The 18985-nt window shown below is 39.2% G+C and overlaps 1 protein-coding gene across 1 annotated transcript in view; it reads right to left on the bottom strand.

The window, feature by feature from the left end:
* The window catches only part of NCOR1 (nuclear receptor corepressor 1), a 184559-nt gene that overhangs the window by 144107 nt on the left and 21467 nt on the right, over window positions 1–18985 (bottom strand). Inside the window, 2 exon segments of the mRNA XM_014589600.2 lie at window positions 2244–2377; window positions 10899–11076. Of these exon segments, the coding sequence (XP_014445086.1) occupies window positions 2244–2377; window positions 10899–11006 (242 nt within the window). The 5' untranslated portion in view covers window positions 11007–11076.

Here is an 18985-nt window from a genome sequence, read left to right as displayed (position 1 = left end):
GGACTAGTCTCATAGTTTCTCAAATGGCTAAACAAACAGTTACCATAAGACTCAGTAATTTTACTCCAAAATATATTAGCCAGGGAAAGAAAAACATGTCCACATAAAAATTTGTACACAAATTTTCATAGCAGTATTATTCACAATAATCAGAAAGTAAAAAGAGGGGCCAACCATGCTCATGGCTCAGAAGAATCACAGACTGTCCATACTCTACAAATCAATAGAGGCAGTCAACACATTTCCTACCAAAATTCCATCTGCATTTATCACAGAAATAGAAAAAAATAATTCCCAGCTTCAAATGAAACATAAAAAAAATCTCAAATAGTTCAGGCCAGTTCTATAGCACTGCAGCTAAGTTGTGTGGGATCCCATACAGCCAACCACAGTTCAAATCCTGGCCCCTGTGGCTTGAAAAACACATCAAGGGGCCAGCAGATGACATAGTGGTTAAGGCGCTGGAGTTGACTGTGGCATGAGTCCCAGATCCAGTGGCCTGAAACTCATGCCAGGCTCATGTGCCTATGTGCCCAAAATCCCAAGAGGAGAATGAAGGAGAAGGGATTGCAGTGTGGCCACCTCCCTTTGGGATTTATTTCTCACTTTCTCTCTCTCCGTGTCTCTAGAAAGTGCATGTATCATACAGAAAAAATCTCTCTTAAAAATAAATAAAAGATAATTTCTAAAACACACATCAGGCACAGGTTCATGTGTGCCCGAAATCCAGGTAGGAAGGATGAATGAAGGAAAAAGAATTCTGGTGTGAACACATCCCACTGGGAGGTACTTTCTCTCTCTCTCTTTCTTTCTTTTTCTCTCCCTTTTCATCTGGTTAGCACACACACCCTCTGGCAATTATAAAAAGAAAAAAAAAAAAAGAAAATATAAAACATACACTTGGAACAGAGTCTATTAATAACTCCAATCATGGGACCAGCAGTTAGCGTAATGGCAATGTCACTGAACTCCCATGTAGCCGACTGTGGTTTGAGTCCCAGACTCGGTGGCTTAAACTCACGTACGTGCCCGCCCAAGATCCCAAGAGGAGAATAAAGGAGAACGGACTGTGGTGTGGCCATCCCCCCTGGGGGGTGATTGCTTGCCCTCTATCTGTCTCTCTCTTTCTGGCAAGTACACACACCCTATAGCAAAACCCTCTCCCAAAAGTAAATAAATAAATAACTCCAATCATACATGGTCAATAAATTTTGAAGAGGGCATCAACAGGCAATATCTTCAATAAATGTTGCAGAGAAAATTGGATTTCCACATTCAAAAAAAAAAATTTAATTTGGACCCTTATCTAACACAAAAAAAATCACCTCAAAATGTATAAAGACCTAAATTTAAAATCAGAAATTATAAAATCCTGAGACGAGAGAACATACATGAAAAGCTTCTAAAAATCACTGGTTTTGGCAGTGATTTTTTGATATCACCAAAAGCTCAGGCCATGAAAGCAAAGTAAATAAATGGGACTACATCAAACCAAAAACTTTCTGCACAACAAAAAAATAGATAGAAACCAAGAAATGTTAACCTATGGATTGGGGGGGGGGGGGGTTGGCAAATTATGTGTCTGATTTAAGTTAAACAGAACTCATACACGAAATCTGTATCAGTGAATTGCAACCCTAGGTGCAAATGAGAATTGCCTGCAAAACTGGACATAAAATAACGTGTGGGGACCCAACTTCAGACTGATTTAATTCTGTGATGAGACTGAAACATCCCAGGCTTTGCTTGGGGCCGGCAGGTGGCATGGTGGTTAAGGCACTGGACTTGCACATGGCCGACAGTGGTTTGAATCCCGGACCTGGTGGCTTGCTTTCTCACTTTCTCTGTCTCCCTGTGGTCACATTTAAAAGACAAATAATAACAACAAATAAAATTGAATAAATAAATCCTAAAAAAAACATCCCAGGTACTCTAAAGACACATGTGCAAACACTAGGAGACCAAAGCTACACAGTTGACCAGCATACATATCTAGGTTTACCTGACTTTCCACTACATAACTTTCCCCTCAAAACATTTTAAGAGCTTGTCAACTATTGCAACTACTATTCCAAAAGATAAAAGAATATAAAAGACCTCAAAATACCACTACACATGACCAGTCATAGGTCAGTTAATAAAAGAATAAAGACAATATAAACAAAATATATGACACACTTGGAAAGTATAAATATGCTTTACAATTATAATCCAAGATGGAAACATAAAAGAAACAACATTACCTGTCGGACCCCGGGTGAAACTCTGAGAGCAAGGAAGGTCGTCTCCTAAGCTGCTGTTGCTGCTGTTGCTGCAAGAGCTGTGATGCCTGGCTGACTTCCAGATGAGAGGAACGATAATCAGGGACTGCAAACTCCTAGCATTAAAATAATCATAAATTAGTTATTAACCAAAAAGTGAACAACATCATAAAATTAAATCAAGTATAAAAGTAGTTATAGACCACTGAGTATGGAAACAGAAACAATTATTTCAATACTTGGTTGATCTAATTCTTCTCCATAAGCCTAAAACAATCAACAGTTGAACTCTGTATCATTAAAAGCAATTGAAAATGGGAAAACTGAGCTACCCAAGCTGAAACACAGAGCAGGTAAGAGGTCCAGAGCCCTTCTCTGTAAGCAGGTAACAGCGTAACATAACTGATAGACAATCTAAGAAGCTACAAAGCTGAAAACACAACAAAGAAAAACAAAACACTAAAGAAAAGACAAACCACTTTAAATATTTTAAAAGGCACCAAAACAAAAAAGAACTTGCATCCAAAGAAATAGGCAAAATATTAAGTACTGGGCTGTCAGGAAAGTCATGACACATTTCTGCATAGAAAAATACATCGCAATTTTCCTGAAAACCTAATAGAAAAAGAACATAAACACACTAATAGCCTCAAAAAGAAGAAAACAGTGATCAAAAAACTTCATCATTGTAAACTGAACAAGAATTGAACATGCAGAAGTAAAGGGCAAATGAAAACTAGGACAGGGGTCAATCGGTGGCATGGTGGTTAAGGAGGCTGGATCCCACATGGCTGACAGCGGAATGAGAATCTAAAACCTGGTAGCGTGAAAAACCTGCTGGGTGCGTGCTTGCATGCGAACACATGTGTGTGCCCAGAATACCAAAAGGAGAATAGGGGAAAAGGACCCTAACATGGGATCCCTTGCCCAGAGGTACTTTCTCTCTTTCCCCTCCCTCTCTCTCCAATAAGCGCATGCACACTATGGCAAATTTACAAAGAAGGGGAAAAAAGCTAATACAGAAGTTGAGGAGATCTCTCAGAACACACTAGACCACAAAAATATAAAAACTAAAGACAAGTTAGGATCCAATAAGTGGTGTGGTGGTAAAAGCGAATGGCTCTCACATGGGTGACTTGCATGTTTTGAGTCCCAGACCAAGAGACTTGAACGTCAGGCACATGTGCATTCATGCCCAGAATCCCAACAGAAGAATGGAGAAGGGACTTGCTGTGTGGCCATCCGCCCTGGGGAAAGGAGGTGCTTTCTCATTATCCACCCACCCCAGCTAATGCACGTGCCCCAAAGCAAAACTAAAAAAAGGAGAAGAAAAGTTTAAAATAGGATCCAGCATACAAAGTTCAATACCCACAGCTAAGAGGCAATATTCTTAGAAACAACAGGACAGCATTTCTCGGAAATAAGATGAAATCCTCAGATTTAAAAAGGTCTAAGAGGAAAAAAGCAGGATATATTTTTTAAAATTAACCTTCAGCGGAACCATGAAAATTTTAAAAAACCAAGAATAAAGTGAAAGCTTTACCACAAGTTCCAAGAGATAAAAAACAGGTCTCCTACAAAGTAACAAAACTAATAATAAAAGGAGACTTCTCATCAGCAATACTGAATAAAAGCAGAAAATACCCTATTAGAAGTTCAGAGGAAAACAATTTTGAATACAAATTTGATAACGAATTGAGTTCCAGAATACAAATTTTTCAGGATTCAAGAACACAGAAAACTGGCCAACCAAACTCTGAAAGACTGAAGTAAAAGAAGCTTTCAGCTATGAGCACATAATACTGTCAAAAATTCCCTTCCCACAATAAACAGTTAAAAATTGGACAAAACGTAGGAACTAATTTCAGACACTGGACAATTCCATACGCAAGACTTGATCTTCAAGAGAAAAGAAACAAATGAGGTGAGCCCTACCTATAAGCTTCAGGCTTTCTGCCCAGAGGCAATTTCCAAACTGCAGTTCTGAGAGGAGACCCAGATAGTGCCAGACAACCATGATTAGTAAAGAACCAAAGGTATGGGTTTGGAGAAGCCAGATAGAATTTCTGGAGTCGTCTTCAATATAGAGAAAGATTTCCTGAAACCTCTATTTTGGTCCCCGTGTATGTCTTTGGCTGAATTCTAGTCTGTAAACATAAAGACTAGTGTACAGAAAAGTGACATGGTTGGCCAGCAGGTGGCATGAAGGTTAAGGCAGCTGGATCCTACATGGTCAACTGTGCAGTTAGAGTACTGGACCTGGCAGCTTGAAAATCTCACCGGGCATGTGTGTGGTAGGGGCCCAGAATCCTGAAAGGAGAATGGAGGACAGGGGACTGCACTGGCCACTCCCCCAAGGGGATAGTTTCTCACTTTCCTGTCTCTCTCTCTGTCTCCCTCTGGTGAGCACACATACCCTATAGCAAAACTTAAAAAAAAAGTGATATGGCTGCATAAAGAACAACTTGTCATGAAAGAACAATTAGAGGGCACTATAGAACAAACAACTCCTAGAGTTCTCCCAGCCAGAATTCATTCAAACTTCCTCTAGTAAAAGTAAACCTCACTGAACACATGGGACATTCAGTAGATATCCCAGAAGAGATAAGCTTAGAAGTGGGAAATAAGGGCCAGCAGGTGGCATGGTAATTGAGATGCTGGACTCTTAATATGGCCAAGAGAAGTTCGAGTCTCATACCTGGCAGCTGGCTTTCTCACTTTCCCTCTCTCTCTCTGTCTCTCTCTCTATCTGTGGTCAAACTAAAAAAAAATAATAATTAATAAATAAAATTAAAAAGAAAAAAGAAGTGAGGGATAAACTGGACCTAGAAAAAAGATTATTCTAGATTTGCCCTAAGAGTTTTAAAACAATCGTCAAAAAGAATTTAATTGCCTATCTGAAGGAATCCAATTCTTTTTAAAGGAATAAAACAAAAGCCAGCACTAAAAAAGTATAACATTTAAAATGTTATGTATGTATGTGTGTGTATATTTATTTCCAGTGACTTTTCCAGTGACTACACACACACACACACACACACACACACACAAATTGTTTCCAGAATATAAATTTTTCAGGATTCAAGAACTCAGAAAACTAGCCAACCAAACTCTGAAAGACTTTCTAAAGGGTATACCCAGCAAGACAAATTAATCTAAGAGTAAAGAGTGAAGTAAAAGAAGCTTTCAGCTATGAGCACATAATACTGTCCAGATTACCTCACCACAATAAACAGCTAAAAAACTGGACAAAATGTAGGAGCTATTTTCAGACTCTAGACCATTTCAGACACAAGACTTGATCTTTAAGAGAAATGAAACAAATGATATATAGATATATACATGGGGGAAGAGAGAGAGAGAGTGTGTGTGTATGTACGTGTAGTCACTGGAAAAGTCGTGATGTGTTTTTTCTATGCAAAAATACATCATGACTTTTCCAGACTATATATGTATGTGTGTATATATACATATATATATGTATGTGTGTGTGTGATGTATGTGTGCATCACACACACACACACACACACACACACACATACAACACAGACACTTCTATGGTTTTATTCTTTTTAGTTTTTTTTTTTTTAATTTTCTGCTACAGGGTCCATGTACGCACCAGAGAGAGTAAGAGAGAGAGAAAGAAAGTGCAAAATCATCTCCCCAGGGAGAATGGCCATGCCACAATCCTTTCTGTTCCATTCTCCCTCCAAGATTCTGGGCATGCGCGGATACATACCGGCTTGTCTTTCAAGCCAGATCTGGGACTTGAATCACCATGCAGGCGGCCATGTGAGATCCAGCTGTTTGAACCTCCACACCACCTGCTGGCCCAACAATGCTTAGTTATATTCAATCACAGCGAAAAATGAGGGGCCAGACAGTGGCACAGCAGTAAAGTGTGGTGCTCCGTGAGGCAATCCCACCTAGAAAGGTTCCTGTTTATGTTTAGAAACCTCCCTAAGTATGCTGGGCACACAGGTGCCCAACGATCTGGGACTGACTGAAGGCTAGAGTAAAGCATGGCCTATTTGGGTGTTGTCTCTCTCTCTCTTTCTTCCTCACATGCACACTCATGGAAGAAATAAATAAACTTTTAAAAAAATACAGTATTTGCAATAGAAATGTCACTGGATGAAATTAATAAAAAGTTGGAAAACTATTGGATCGCTGGAAAAGTCATGACGCATTAAATGCATCATGACTTTTCCAATGACCCAATACAATAGACAACATCAGAGGGGCCAGCAGGTGGCATTACAGTTAAGGGCAGTGAACTCCAACATGACCAGCCGCGTTTTGAGTCCCGTACCTGCCAGCTTGCTTCCTTCCCCCCCCCCCCACTTCATGCTCTCGCTCTGTCCCTCTCTGGTCAAATTAAAATATACAGATAAATATAGCTAAATAAAATAATTCTAAGAAAAAAGAAAGAAAAGATCAGATAATATGAAGCCAAAGCAAAATTTAGATAATGGTTTAAAATCCAGGGGCAGTTCAGTGACCTGTGACCTATGAGATAATATGAATTATTAGTAATTGGAGTTCCAAATGTAAACTATGGAAAGAGGTGACAAAAATGTATTTGAAGAAATAATGGTGCCAAATTTTATGAAAATCATATATCCACAGAAGCGAGAAATATAATAAATAACCAACAATGCATGCACTCAAAAAGTACAACAAAGACACATCATAACCAATCTACTAAAAACCAGTAATAAAGAGAAAATTCTTAAAAGTAATCAAAGGGGGGGACGAGCTAATGGTGTAATTGTTACATCGTTGGACTCTCAAACAGTCCACTGCTGTTCAAGTACCAGATTCAGCTGCTTAAAACTCACACCAAGCGCACGTCCGTATGTCCGTACATGCGGGTCTGAAATCCTGAGAAGAGAATGGAGGAGAAGGGATTGTGGAGTGCCCATCCCCCTTGTGAGTGATTTCTTGCTTTCTCTGTCTCATCCCCCTGGGGGTGATTTCTCATTTTCTGTCTTTCTGTCTCTCTTAAAATAATAATAATAATAATAAGGAAAAAAGGGCATTTTTATATATAAAGAAACAGAACAAAAATGACCATAGGTATCTAGTCAGAAATCATGTATGACAGAATACAACAAAATGACAACTTTTAAAGTGCTGAAAGAAAATAATTATCAACCAAGAATTCTGTATCCAGTGAAAATCCTCTTCAAACATGAAGTTGACATAAAAATGTGTTCAGGCCAATAAAGGCTTAGATAATTCATCATCAAAAGTCTACAGTAAGGGCCAGCCCATAACATGGCAAGATCCCATGGTTGCCTAAAATCCAGAAAGGAGGGAGAAATGGAGAAGATGGGATTGCAGCTTAACCGTTTCTTATAGGGGATGCTTTCTCACTTTCTCTCCTCCCCCACCAACCACCCCACCCCCCAGCAAGCATATATACCCTTTGGTAAATTAAGAAGAAAAAAAAAAAAAGGCCAACGCTAAAAGAAAGTTTAATAGGCAAAAATGAAAACTATATTAAAAATAAACTTGAATAAAAATAAATGAATGAACAGTGTCAGAAATAGTGTGTGTGTGTGTGTGTGTATACATACATATATATATTATATATATATGTGTATATATATATATAATTGTAGAAGAAAAAAGTAATAAAGAGCAAAAAAATCAATGAAAGAGGAAAATAAAATCATGAAAAAGAATGATACCAAACTCTGGTCTTCAAAAAAAAAAAATCTATTAAATTGATAGGCCTCTAGCTAAAATGATTTTTTTTAATTAGCTTCAACATAAGGAATAACATCACACCACATTTCAAAGGCACTGAAACAATAAAAATATGATGATGGTTTAGATAAGTAAATCTAGAAATCTTTAACAACAAAATTTATCCAAGTTGACTTATACAAAATAGAGGATCTGAATTAAAGAAATTGAGTTCATAGTATCTTATGCGCGGTGGTTTCACTGATAAACTGTATCAAACATGTAAGGAAGAAAAATACTGAAGCTACACAAACTCTTTAAGTAAATACAGGAAGAGGAAAGCTAACACCATTCTTAATGGTAAGGAGCTGGCAGGTGGCATGTTGATTAAAGACAGTAGACTCCCACATAGCTGACTGCAGTTCAAGTCTCGGACCTGGCAGCTTGCTTGCTCACTTTCTTCTTCTCTATGGTCAAATTAAAACAAATAATAACAATAATAAATAAAATAATTCTTTTAAAAAAATTCTTAATGATGAAAGATTAAACCCTAACCCATTATCTCATATAATATACAAAATTTAAACTAGATCATAGACTTAGATATAAAGGTAAAATTATAAAACTTAAGAGAAGAAAACAGGAGAAAATCTTAGCAGAACTTAAGTTTGGCAAAAACTTCTTTGATAGGGAACCAGCAGTTAGCGTAATGGCTATGTCGCTGGACTCCTCCGTAGTTGATCGCAGTTCGCATCCCAGACCCGGTGGCTTAAAACTCACGCCGGGCACGTGTGCGTGCGTACCCAAGATCCCGAGAGGAGAATGGAGGAGAAGGGACTGCAGCGTGACCATCCCCTCTGGGGGGTGATTTCTCGCTTTCTGTCTCTCTGTCTCTCTCTATCTGTCTGGAGAGCACACGCACCCTATAGCGAAAACCTCTCAAAAAAAAAAATAATAATAAAAATAAAAAATAAAGTTTCTTTGATATAGTAAAGTGCAAAATATAAAAGACAAAAATAGTAAATTAGACTTGATAAAAACTAGAAATATATGTCTCAGAAGGACACTAAGGAGGGGGACCAGCAGTTAGCGTAATGGCTATGTCGCTGGACTCCCACGTAGTTGACCGCAGTTCACGTCCTGGACCCGGTGGCTTAAAACTCACGCTGGGCACATGTGCGTGCATGCCCAAGATCCCAAGAGGAGAATGGAGGAGAAGGGATTGCAGTGTGGCCATCCCCCCTGGGGGGTGATTTCTCGCTTTCTCTCTGCCAGTCTGTCTGGTGAGCGCATGCGCCCTATAGCAAAAACCTCTCCAAAAAAAAAAAAAAAAAAAAGACACCGACAATAAGCAATACTTCTTTCTCTTAGTGGTATAAAGGTTAACAAACTACTTGAGACATGACAGACATGAATAAACCTCAAAAATATTACAGGAAGCAAAAGAATTCATATGAAACTCAAATATTATCTCTTATGACACAAAGCAAATCAGTGGTTTTCTGGAAGACTGACCTGGATGGGGTACAAAAGAATTTCTGGGATGACAGAAACATTCTTTATCTTCATTTTGGTGATAGTTTTAAGGGTACATGAGTTTGTCAAAATTTGTCAAAAGGGGGGAACCAGCAGTTAGCGTAATGGCTATGTCGCTGGACTCCCACGTAGTCGACCGCGGTTGGCGTCCCGGACCCAGTGGCTTAAAACTCACGCCGGATGTGTGTGCGTGCGTGCCCAAGATCCCGAAAGGAGAATGGAGGAGAAGGGATTGTGGCGTGACCATCCCCCCTGGGGGGTGATTTCTCGCTTTCGGTCTCTCTGTCTCTGTCTGGCGAGCGCATGCGCCCTATAGTGAAAAACCTCTCCAAAAAAAAAAATTTGTCAAAAGGGGCAGGGGGAGGGCCAGCAGGTGGTGTAGTGCTTAAGGCACTGTACTCCCACATGGCCAATTGTGGTTTAAGTCCCAGACCTATCACCCTGAAACTCAAACCAGGTCCACGTGTATGTGTACCCAAGATCCCGAGAGGAGAATGGAGGAGAAGGAATTGCAACATGGCCATTACCCCATGGGGTTAGGGAGAGATTTCTCACTTTCTATCTGTCTCCGTCTCACTGGCAAATGCCTATGCCCATAGCCAAAGTCTCTCTTAAAAAAAAAAAAAAAAGAAAGAAAGAAAAGGCAACAATAACCTAGAAAACGAGTAATCACATGAACAGCACTGAGTAGGAAGGACATGCAACCAAAATTCCACAAGCAGTAATGATAAAAATTCTCTAACAAGAAACAGAAAGCAATTTCTTCAACAAAAATGGCATCGACAAAAATGTACTTAACTAACATTACGCATCAATCTTACTCTATAATCATGAGCACACTTAAAGAGTCCTCAGCAGTACCTAGGACTCAACTATATTTTGCTGATAAATGTTTTTATTCTCTAAAATGACCATTTCATTCTTTCTGATTTTTTCTTCAAATCTCTTATATCACAACCTTAATCCAATCTGAAAAAGTGTACCTCACATTTTATTTTATTACAAGATAAATCAATGATGAAAACTCACCTTCTGACTAATAAATATCTCAATGTAAAGGGCCTTTATCTTTCTTATTATTCAAGGCAAGCGAAGTTATTTGGCCCGCTTAAAACTTAACAAGAGCTTAAGAGTATAAACACAGGTCTTAATCTAAAAACTCTAGGCAAGTGATAACTTTTCTATCAACTCCTACAATCAAAAGTAGAGACTGTTAACTCTTAAAATCTAGCACAAAGCTGTAATATTCAATAAGACAAACAATTTTCAACCTTCACTTCTCTATTTTTGAGAAGAGTTCCTGCCATAATAAAAAAAAGGCACACTTGATTTCTAACCAACAAATCTATTAAAAGGTAAAGGAAAGCACAAATACATATATACAATTTACGTGGATTTATTCCTTACCTGCTGGTGGCGGGTGCTGGGAAAGGTGTACTGTACAGAGTGGGGAGGATAACGACTTTGTTCTGTGCTGAATGCTCCTTGGTTGGGAGGATAACCTGAACTTGACATTATCAGTAAAGAAGTCCTCACCCGGCTGTGAGATCAAGTCCAACAAACAATCATGTTTATAGGAAACCACCTAAACAGGATGGGGAAAAAAATTCATAAGAACAACCAAAAAAAGCATACTTCTAACGAATTCTAACCATAATTCAGGGAACTGGATCGCAAAATGTCCAGGATACATGACAGAAAAGTTAAGAGGGAACACGGAGTGTCAGTGTACAGGCAGACTAGAGTAGACATAGAGAGACACAGAGATGAGGGGCCTTGTGATCCTGAAACACAGCTAGGCCAGCTCTTCAGTTTGTTCTAAGGGTCAGTCCCCATGAGAGGTAGCTGTATATCTTTCCTTGTCCTCAGAAACCTGTTAAATTGTCTTGCATACAGTTATAGTTAGTCTTCCTTTATTTAATATAGGCAGAGTAGGCTTTTACTTCTTAGACTTTTTTTTAAATTTGCTATAGGGTGTATGCGCTCACTGGAGAGAGACAAAGAGAAAAGTAAAAGTAAGAAAGCACCACTCCTCCACGGAAGATGGCCACATTGTAATCCTGCCTTATCCATTCTCCCCTTGGGATTTTGGGCACCCACACACACACACACACACACACACACACACACAGCATGTTTTTCACAAAGCCTGGGATTCAAACTGTGGAGCTAGCCATGGGGATCCAGCTGCCTCAGCCACTGCACCACTGCTGGCCTCAACTTCTTAGACTCTTAGGATCTCAGTTAAATCTAAAACTATACAAACCCTGGAAATAACAGGCTTATTAACTCATATATGAATAAATAGAAAGTGTTACATTATACACACACACACACACACACACAATTATTATTGAGCCATAAAAAGGAATGAAAGGGACCAGCAGTAGGTATAATGGCTACGTAGCTGGACTCCCTCCCATGTTGTCGATGGCAGTTCCAGTCTCAGAGCCAGCAGCTTAAATTCACACCAGGCGTGTGTGCATGCATGCCCAAGATCCCGAGAGGAGAAGGGACCGAGGCATGACCATCCCCCCAGGGGTTGGGGGTGATTTCTTGCTTTCTGTGTCTCTGTCTCTGTCTTTCTGGCGAGCGCACAACGCCCTATAGCAAAATCCTCTCAAAAAATGAAAAAAGAAAAAAAAAAAAAAAAACGAATGAAATTACTGGGACCAGAAGATGGCATAATGGTTACACACTGCTGGACTCCCACATGGCCAACTGTGGTTTGAATCCTGGTCCCAGCGTTTGAAACTCATGCTGGGCACACGTTCCAAAAGTCCTGAGAAGAGAATGGAGAAGGGATTGAGGTAAGGTCATCCCCTCTGAGGGGTGATTTCTCACTTTCTGTCTCTCTATCTCTTCAGCAAGTACACATGTCCAATATGCAAAACTCTCCTTTAAAAAGAAAGAAAAGAATGAAATACTGATTCATGCCCTAACTTGGATGAACCTTGAAAACTTACTAAGTAAATGAAGCCAATCACAAAAGCCACATATTACATGATTCCTTTCATAACAAGTCTAGAATGGGCAAAACTGTAACAATGAAAGTGGATTAGTGGCTGATTAGGGCTAGTGGGCATGGCACGGAGAATACTGGGTAAGAGGTAAAAGGTACAGGGTTTCATTTGTTTTACTATGGTAAAATACACATAACATTTACCATCTCTTTTCTTTGTTTTTGCTTTTCTTTTCCTAAGTACACTTGCCAGAGAGAGACAGAGAGAAAAAGTGAGAAATCACAACCCAGCGGGGGATGGCCATACCACCGTCTCTTCTCCCTTTTCCTCTCGAGATTTTAAACATACATGCACATGTGCCCAGTGTGTTTTTCAAGGCCCCGGGTCCAGGACTTGAACCACGCTGTTGGCCATGTGGAATCCAGATGTCTTAACCACTATGCCATCTGCTGGCTCCATCATTTTAATAATTTTTAAGGGTATAGTTCCCTAGCATTAAATATATTCTCACAGTGTTACACAGCCATCACCACTATCAGTCTCCATAACTCTGTCATATTGTTCAACTAAAGCTCTATTACCCACTAACTGTATCTCCCCATTCCCTCTCCTCCCAGTCCTGGAACCACCGTTCTACTTTTCTACTTTATGCCTCTACAAATTTGAATATTCTAGGAATCCCATATGAGTGGCCTCATATGGTATTTGTCCTTTGTCACTGGGTTGTTTTACTTAGCACACAATCTTAAAGATTTATCCATGTGGTAGCATTATCAAAATTACCTTCTTCTTTTAAGTTGACTAATGTGCCACAGTTTCTTTCTGAGGTGATGAAAATGTTGCACATATCTCTGAAAAATGTTGCACACTCTAAATGGGCAAACTGTATGGTATACAAATTATACCTCAGTAATTTTTTGGTTTTAATTTTCAAGACAATCAGGTGGTAGTACCATAGTAATGCAACTGGACCCCCATGGGAAAGGTTCTGGGCTCATCTCCCAGGATTTCCCTGAGCATACACGGCAAGGTTATCTGGGCTAGCTAACATGAGATTGGGCAAATAGCAGCGTGACATCCTTACTGGGGGTGTCTGTTTCTCTGTCTGATAGAAAAAAATAACAAAACACTTAATAAACATGTCTGTCTTTTTGGAGAGGTTTTTTGTTTTTGTTTTTTCTTTTTTTTTTTTGCTTTAGGGCGTGTGCACTTGCCAGACAGAGACAGACAGAAAGCGAGAAATCCCCCCCCCCCCCGGGGGGGATGGCCACACCGCAATCCCTTCTCCTCCATTCTCCTCTCAGGATCTTGGGCACGCACGCAAACGCACCCGGCATGAGTTCTGAGCCACCAGGTCCGGCACACGAACTGCAGTCGACTACGTGGGAGTCCAGCAACATAGCCATTACGCTAACTGCCGGTCCCGACATGTCTGTCTTTTTGAACTGATCTGAAATACCATCCTTATTACTACTCAGGAATTTCACTAGTAGGTATATACTCTGGAGAAATTCACATGTTTACATACAATAAAGTACTTACTTAGAACTGCAATGGGGGACCAGCAAATGGTGTAATGGTTACATCGCTGGACTCCCATGTAGTGAACTAGGTTCGAGTCATGGGCCCAGAGACCTAAAACATGCCAGGCACGTGTGTGATCCAAGAGAGGAGAATGGAGACGGGACTGCAGTGTAGCCATTCCCTCTGGAGAATTTCTCATATTTTGTCTGTCTCTCCAGTGAGTGCACACACCCTATAGCAAAAAAAAAAAAAAAAAAAAAAAACTGCAATAGGAAAATTTGAAGAATTTCAAATTCCAGTCAATAGAATAGATACATAGTGGTATATGAAATAAAACACTATACCACGGTTACAATGACTAAAAATGAGCTACTACCTTTAGGAACTTATAAATCCAAAAAAATAAAGAATAAACATATTAACAAAAATACTATTTTTATTTATAATACACATAAAATAAAGGCATAAATACATGTAAACTGTACATTTACTTTAGGATAATAACTGCATCTAAGTTAGGAAGGAGAAAGATAGACAAAAGGCATATAACCTGTAACACCTTATTTCTTAAAATAAAAACTAAAGCAAACAGGATAAAATATTAAGTTTTCTTAAACACAGATGGTAGTAAATGGACATTTGTTATGTATTACTCTCTCTATGCTGTTATGAGCCTAAAATAAGATATAAAGAAAAAAAAGTCATCCCTGTTATAAAGTGTATTCCCACTTATCCATGATTCTAAACTTTTTTTTGTCCTTCTCTGTGCCAATGCCACGTTTTTAAAGTTACGATAGCAATAGCATTATAAGGTTTTATAACCAGCAGGGAAAGCTTCCCTTCGCTGTGTTTTGTTGCTGCTACTTTCAAAGCCTTCACAGCTGCCCTAGCACATTTCCTCTTTCACACGAGTATCAGAGTCAGCTTGTCAGGTCCTATTAAAACTCTGGATGAGAACATATAAATACTGAATTCACAGACTGACTGAAGGGAAAAACGGGATCACATTGACACACTAAATCTTTTACATTGAGTATTCTCCATCCTAAAATACGTTTACACATTTTTGTTTTAGAATGGCAAATAAAATATTGGGTCGTTGGAAAAGTCATGAAGTATTTTCCTGTTTTTCTATGTAAAAATGTGTCATGATTTTCTGACGACCCAGTATGTATGTGTATGTGGGGGAAGGGGGAATATTTTACATATACGTTATGGTGATTATATATATGATAAAAATAATATTCGTAAAGACATGTAATTTCTATCTTAATTATACATAAAAACCTGTAAAATTCTCATGACAACTATTTTACATGTAACTATAAATACAAACACACGCATATATGTATATATAAATTTACGTTAGGTCAGGAATCATTTATATATAATTATGATGGCAATTACTGACATATGTAAAAAGCCTCCACTCATTTAATATTGTGTGTCCCTTAGTAAAGTTCTCTGTGTGGGCGGTGTGGACTTGTACCCTTCATTGGGCCTGGTCACACCACAATCGTTCTTCCCTCCCTTTCTCCATCCCATCAGGATCCTGTGCACACGCTCATGTGCCTGGCATGTTTTTCACTGTGTCTAGGCTTCCAACTGTCATTAGCCATGAAGGATCTGGCTCTCACTGAATTTGACCTCTGTGATAGGGGGCCAGCCCCCTCAGTAAATTTCTAATTTTCTTCCTTCCTCTCATCTTAAGGCATTTAGAAAGAGGATACATTTTTTTAAATAAATAAAAGATTGGGGCTGGCAGGTGGCAAGGTGGTTAAGGTGCTGGACTCCCACATGGCCAACCATGTTTCACAACCCAGACCAGATGGCTTGCTCTTTCACTTTCCCTTTCTCTCTCTCTTTCTCCCTCTCTGTCTCTCTCTGGTCAAATTTTAAAATAATAATAATAGTAATAATAATAATAATAAATAAAATTAATTTTTTGTTTTTGGAGAGGTTTTTGCTATAGGGCGCGTGTGCTCGCCAGACAGACAAAGAGAGACATAGAGACAGAAAGCGAGAAATCACTCCCCAGGGGGGATGGTCACGCCGCAATCCCTTCTCCTCCATTCTCCTCTCGAGATCTTGGGCACGCACGCACACGCGCCCAGCGTAAGTTCTATGCCACCGGGTCAGGACGCGAACCGTGGTCAACTACGTGGGAGTCCAACGACATAGCCATTACACTAACTGCTGGTTCCCAAAATTAATTATTTTAAATGAATGAATAAAAGATAAAATTCAATGTGTCAACATGATCCAATTTTTCCATTTTAATTAATAAATTCTTTACCCAGTTAGGTTTAGGAAATAAAAATTTCTAGAGAATTGTCATTCAATCTAACTTTAAGGGCTGGCCCTGAAGCAGACTGGTTAAGCACTATGCAGAGGAAGAAAAATCCCACGACCTACAGGAGTTCAAGTCCTGGCCCCAGCAGTTTGAAAAACATGCTGGGTTCATGCACAGGATACTGATGGGTTGGAGAACTGGAAGAAAAAGAATTGCATCATGAGCAGGCTACATTGGAGAAGTAATTTCTCTAGCCCTTTACTGCGTATTCATGTCCTATGGCATTTTTTAAAAACTCTAAAGCAAAACTTACAAAATATATAGGATTTTATGTGGTACTATGCAATGTAAGATAATTTTAAGTAAATATACCATCTTTACTGCTCCTTTACCTTTCCTGTTGTGCATGAACACAATATATGATAATAAAAATCTGGATAATTAGCAAATCCATCACCTCAAGTATTTAACATTACTTAGGTTGGCAACACTTAAAATACCCTCTCCTGGCTATCTTACAATGTACAGTAAATCTGTATTCTTTGCTATAGACACTAGCACTTAGTCCTATTTAACTATACAATTTGCATCCATTAACTAACATCTCCAAATCCTACAATCCCCCCTACCCTCCTAAACTCTAATAAGCACTATACTGTTACTTGTTACCTCTATGAGGTCAGCTTTTTATAGTTACCATAGATGAGTGAGAACATGAGTTGTTTTTCTTTCTGTGTCTGGTTATTTCACTTAATAATAACAATACCCTCCAAACTCACACATATTGCTTCAAAATTACAGGATTTCATTCTTTTTAGTGACTGAAAGGTATTTTTGTTTGTATATATATTGAGATAGATAGATATAAATACCACATTTTCTTTCTTTCTTTTATTTTGGGGGGGGGGAGGTTTTTGCTATAGGGCACGTGCGCTCACCAGACAGAGACAGAAACATAAAGAAAGAAATCACCCCTCAGGGGGGATGGCCACACCGCAATCCCTTATCCTCTGCCCTTCTCTCAGGATCTTGGGCACGTACGCACAAGCGCCCGGCGTGAGTTTTAAGCCACTGGGTCCGAGACGCGAACCACAGTCGACTACGTGGGAGTCCAGCAACATAGCCATTACGTTAACTGCTGGTCCCAAATATCACATTTTCTTTATCCACTCATCTGTTGATGGACACCTAGAAAGGTCAATTTCACATACTGGCTATTGGAATAGTGCTGCAATCAACACAGGAATGCTGGTATATCTTTGCATACTGAATTCCTTTTGTGGGGGTATGTACCCAGTAGTGGTATTACTGGGTCACTATTACTAATAGACAGTTCTATTTTTAGTTTTTCAAAGCCCCTCCCACACACTGTCTTTCAAGTTGGCTGTACTACTTTACCTTTCCACTAACAGTGTATAAGAGTTCCCCTTTCTCCATATTCTAACCAGCATTTTGCTGCTATTGTTTTGATAAGAGCCATTCTAACTGGAGTGAGATGATATCTTGTGGTTTTCATTTGCATTTTCCTGATCCCTAAAGAACATTCATTGGGAAACTGACAGTCTCTTCAACAAAGGATACTCGGAAAATTGGATTTCCATTTACAGAAAAATGAAACTAGATCTCTACTTCTCTCCAAATGCAAAAATCAACTCAAAAATAGATCTAAGGTTTAAATGTAAAACCCAAAACTATGAAACTACCAAGAAAAAACACTGGGAAAATGCATCCGAACATAGGTTTGAACAAAGTATTTTTTTGGATAAAATCTCAAAAATGCAGACAACATAAGCAAAACCAAACAAACAGAATCATATTAAACTAAAAAGCTCTGGACAGCCAAGGAAACAATCAACAGAATGAAGAGACAACATGTAGAATGGGAGAAAGTATCTGCAATCTATTCATCTAACAAAGTCCCAGAAAGTAATCCAAATTATTATTGTAGCTTCTAGACAGCCTTTCAGCCAAAATATACAAGGAACTCAAACAACTCAGTTATAATAACAAAAATCCAATATTCCAATTTTTAAAAATGGGGAAAGATCTGAATAGACATTTCTCAAAAAAAGACACACAAATGGCCAACAAACATACGAAAAAATGTTCAACATCATTAATTGTCAGGGATATGCAAAACTAACACTGGTTTTACAGATGAGAAATTTGAAAAACAGAGTAATTCAATAATCCCTCCAATAGCACAAAGTTGTCAGTGGTAAAATGGGAGAACCTAATGTTTTCTGAAATGCTTTAAAACTTTTTCAGCAAATAGAAAGAACTATTGTGAGAAGCTGAGATGTTCAGTGGAACCAAACGGAAGAAACCACCTGGGCGCTATCCTCTCATTTACAGACCTATGCTAGCTCCAAGGGGAGGAGGGAAAGCCAACATGTAGGACTGTGTGTGTGTGTGTTCTGAGAGGTTTTAGTTTTAGCCTTAGGACATGTGTGCTAAGGGAGAGAGAGAGAGAGACAAACAATGAGACAGAAAGTGAGAAATTGTTCCCCAGGGGAGACGGCCACACTGCCATCCTCTACTCTCCTCCCAGGATCTTGGGCACGCACGTACACGCAACTGGCATGACTTTCAAGCCACCAAGTCCAGGGCTCAAACCGTGGTCAGCCAGTCATGTGGGAGTCCAGCAGCACAACTGCTGCACCAACTGCTACCCCCAGTGTGTATATGTGTGTGTGTGTTTTGTTTTGTTTTGT

Source organism: Tupaia chinensis, unplaced genomic scaffold (assembly GCF_000334495.1).
Source record: "Tupaia chinensis unplaced genomic scaffold, TupChi_1.0 Scaffold000365_1, whole genome shotgun sequence".
NCBI classification, from domain to species: domain Eukaryota; kingdom Metazoa; phylum Chordata; class Mammalia; order Scandentia; family Tupaiidae; genus Tupaia; species Tupaia belangeri.
This window is presented reverse-complemented; position numbering and strand designations above follow the sequence as displayed.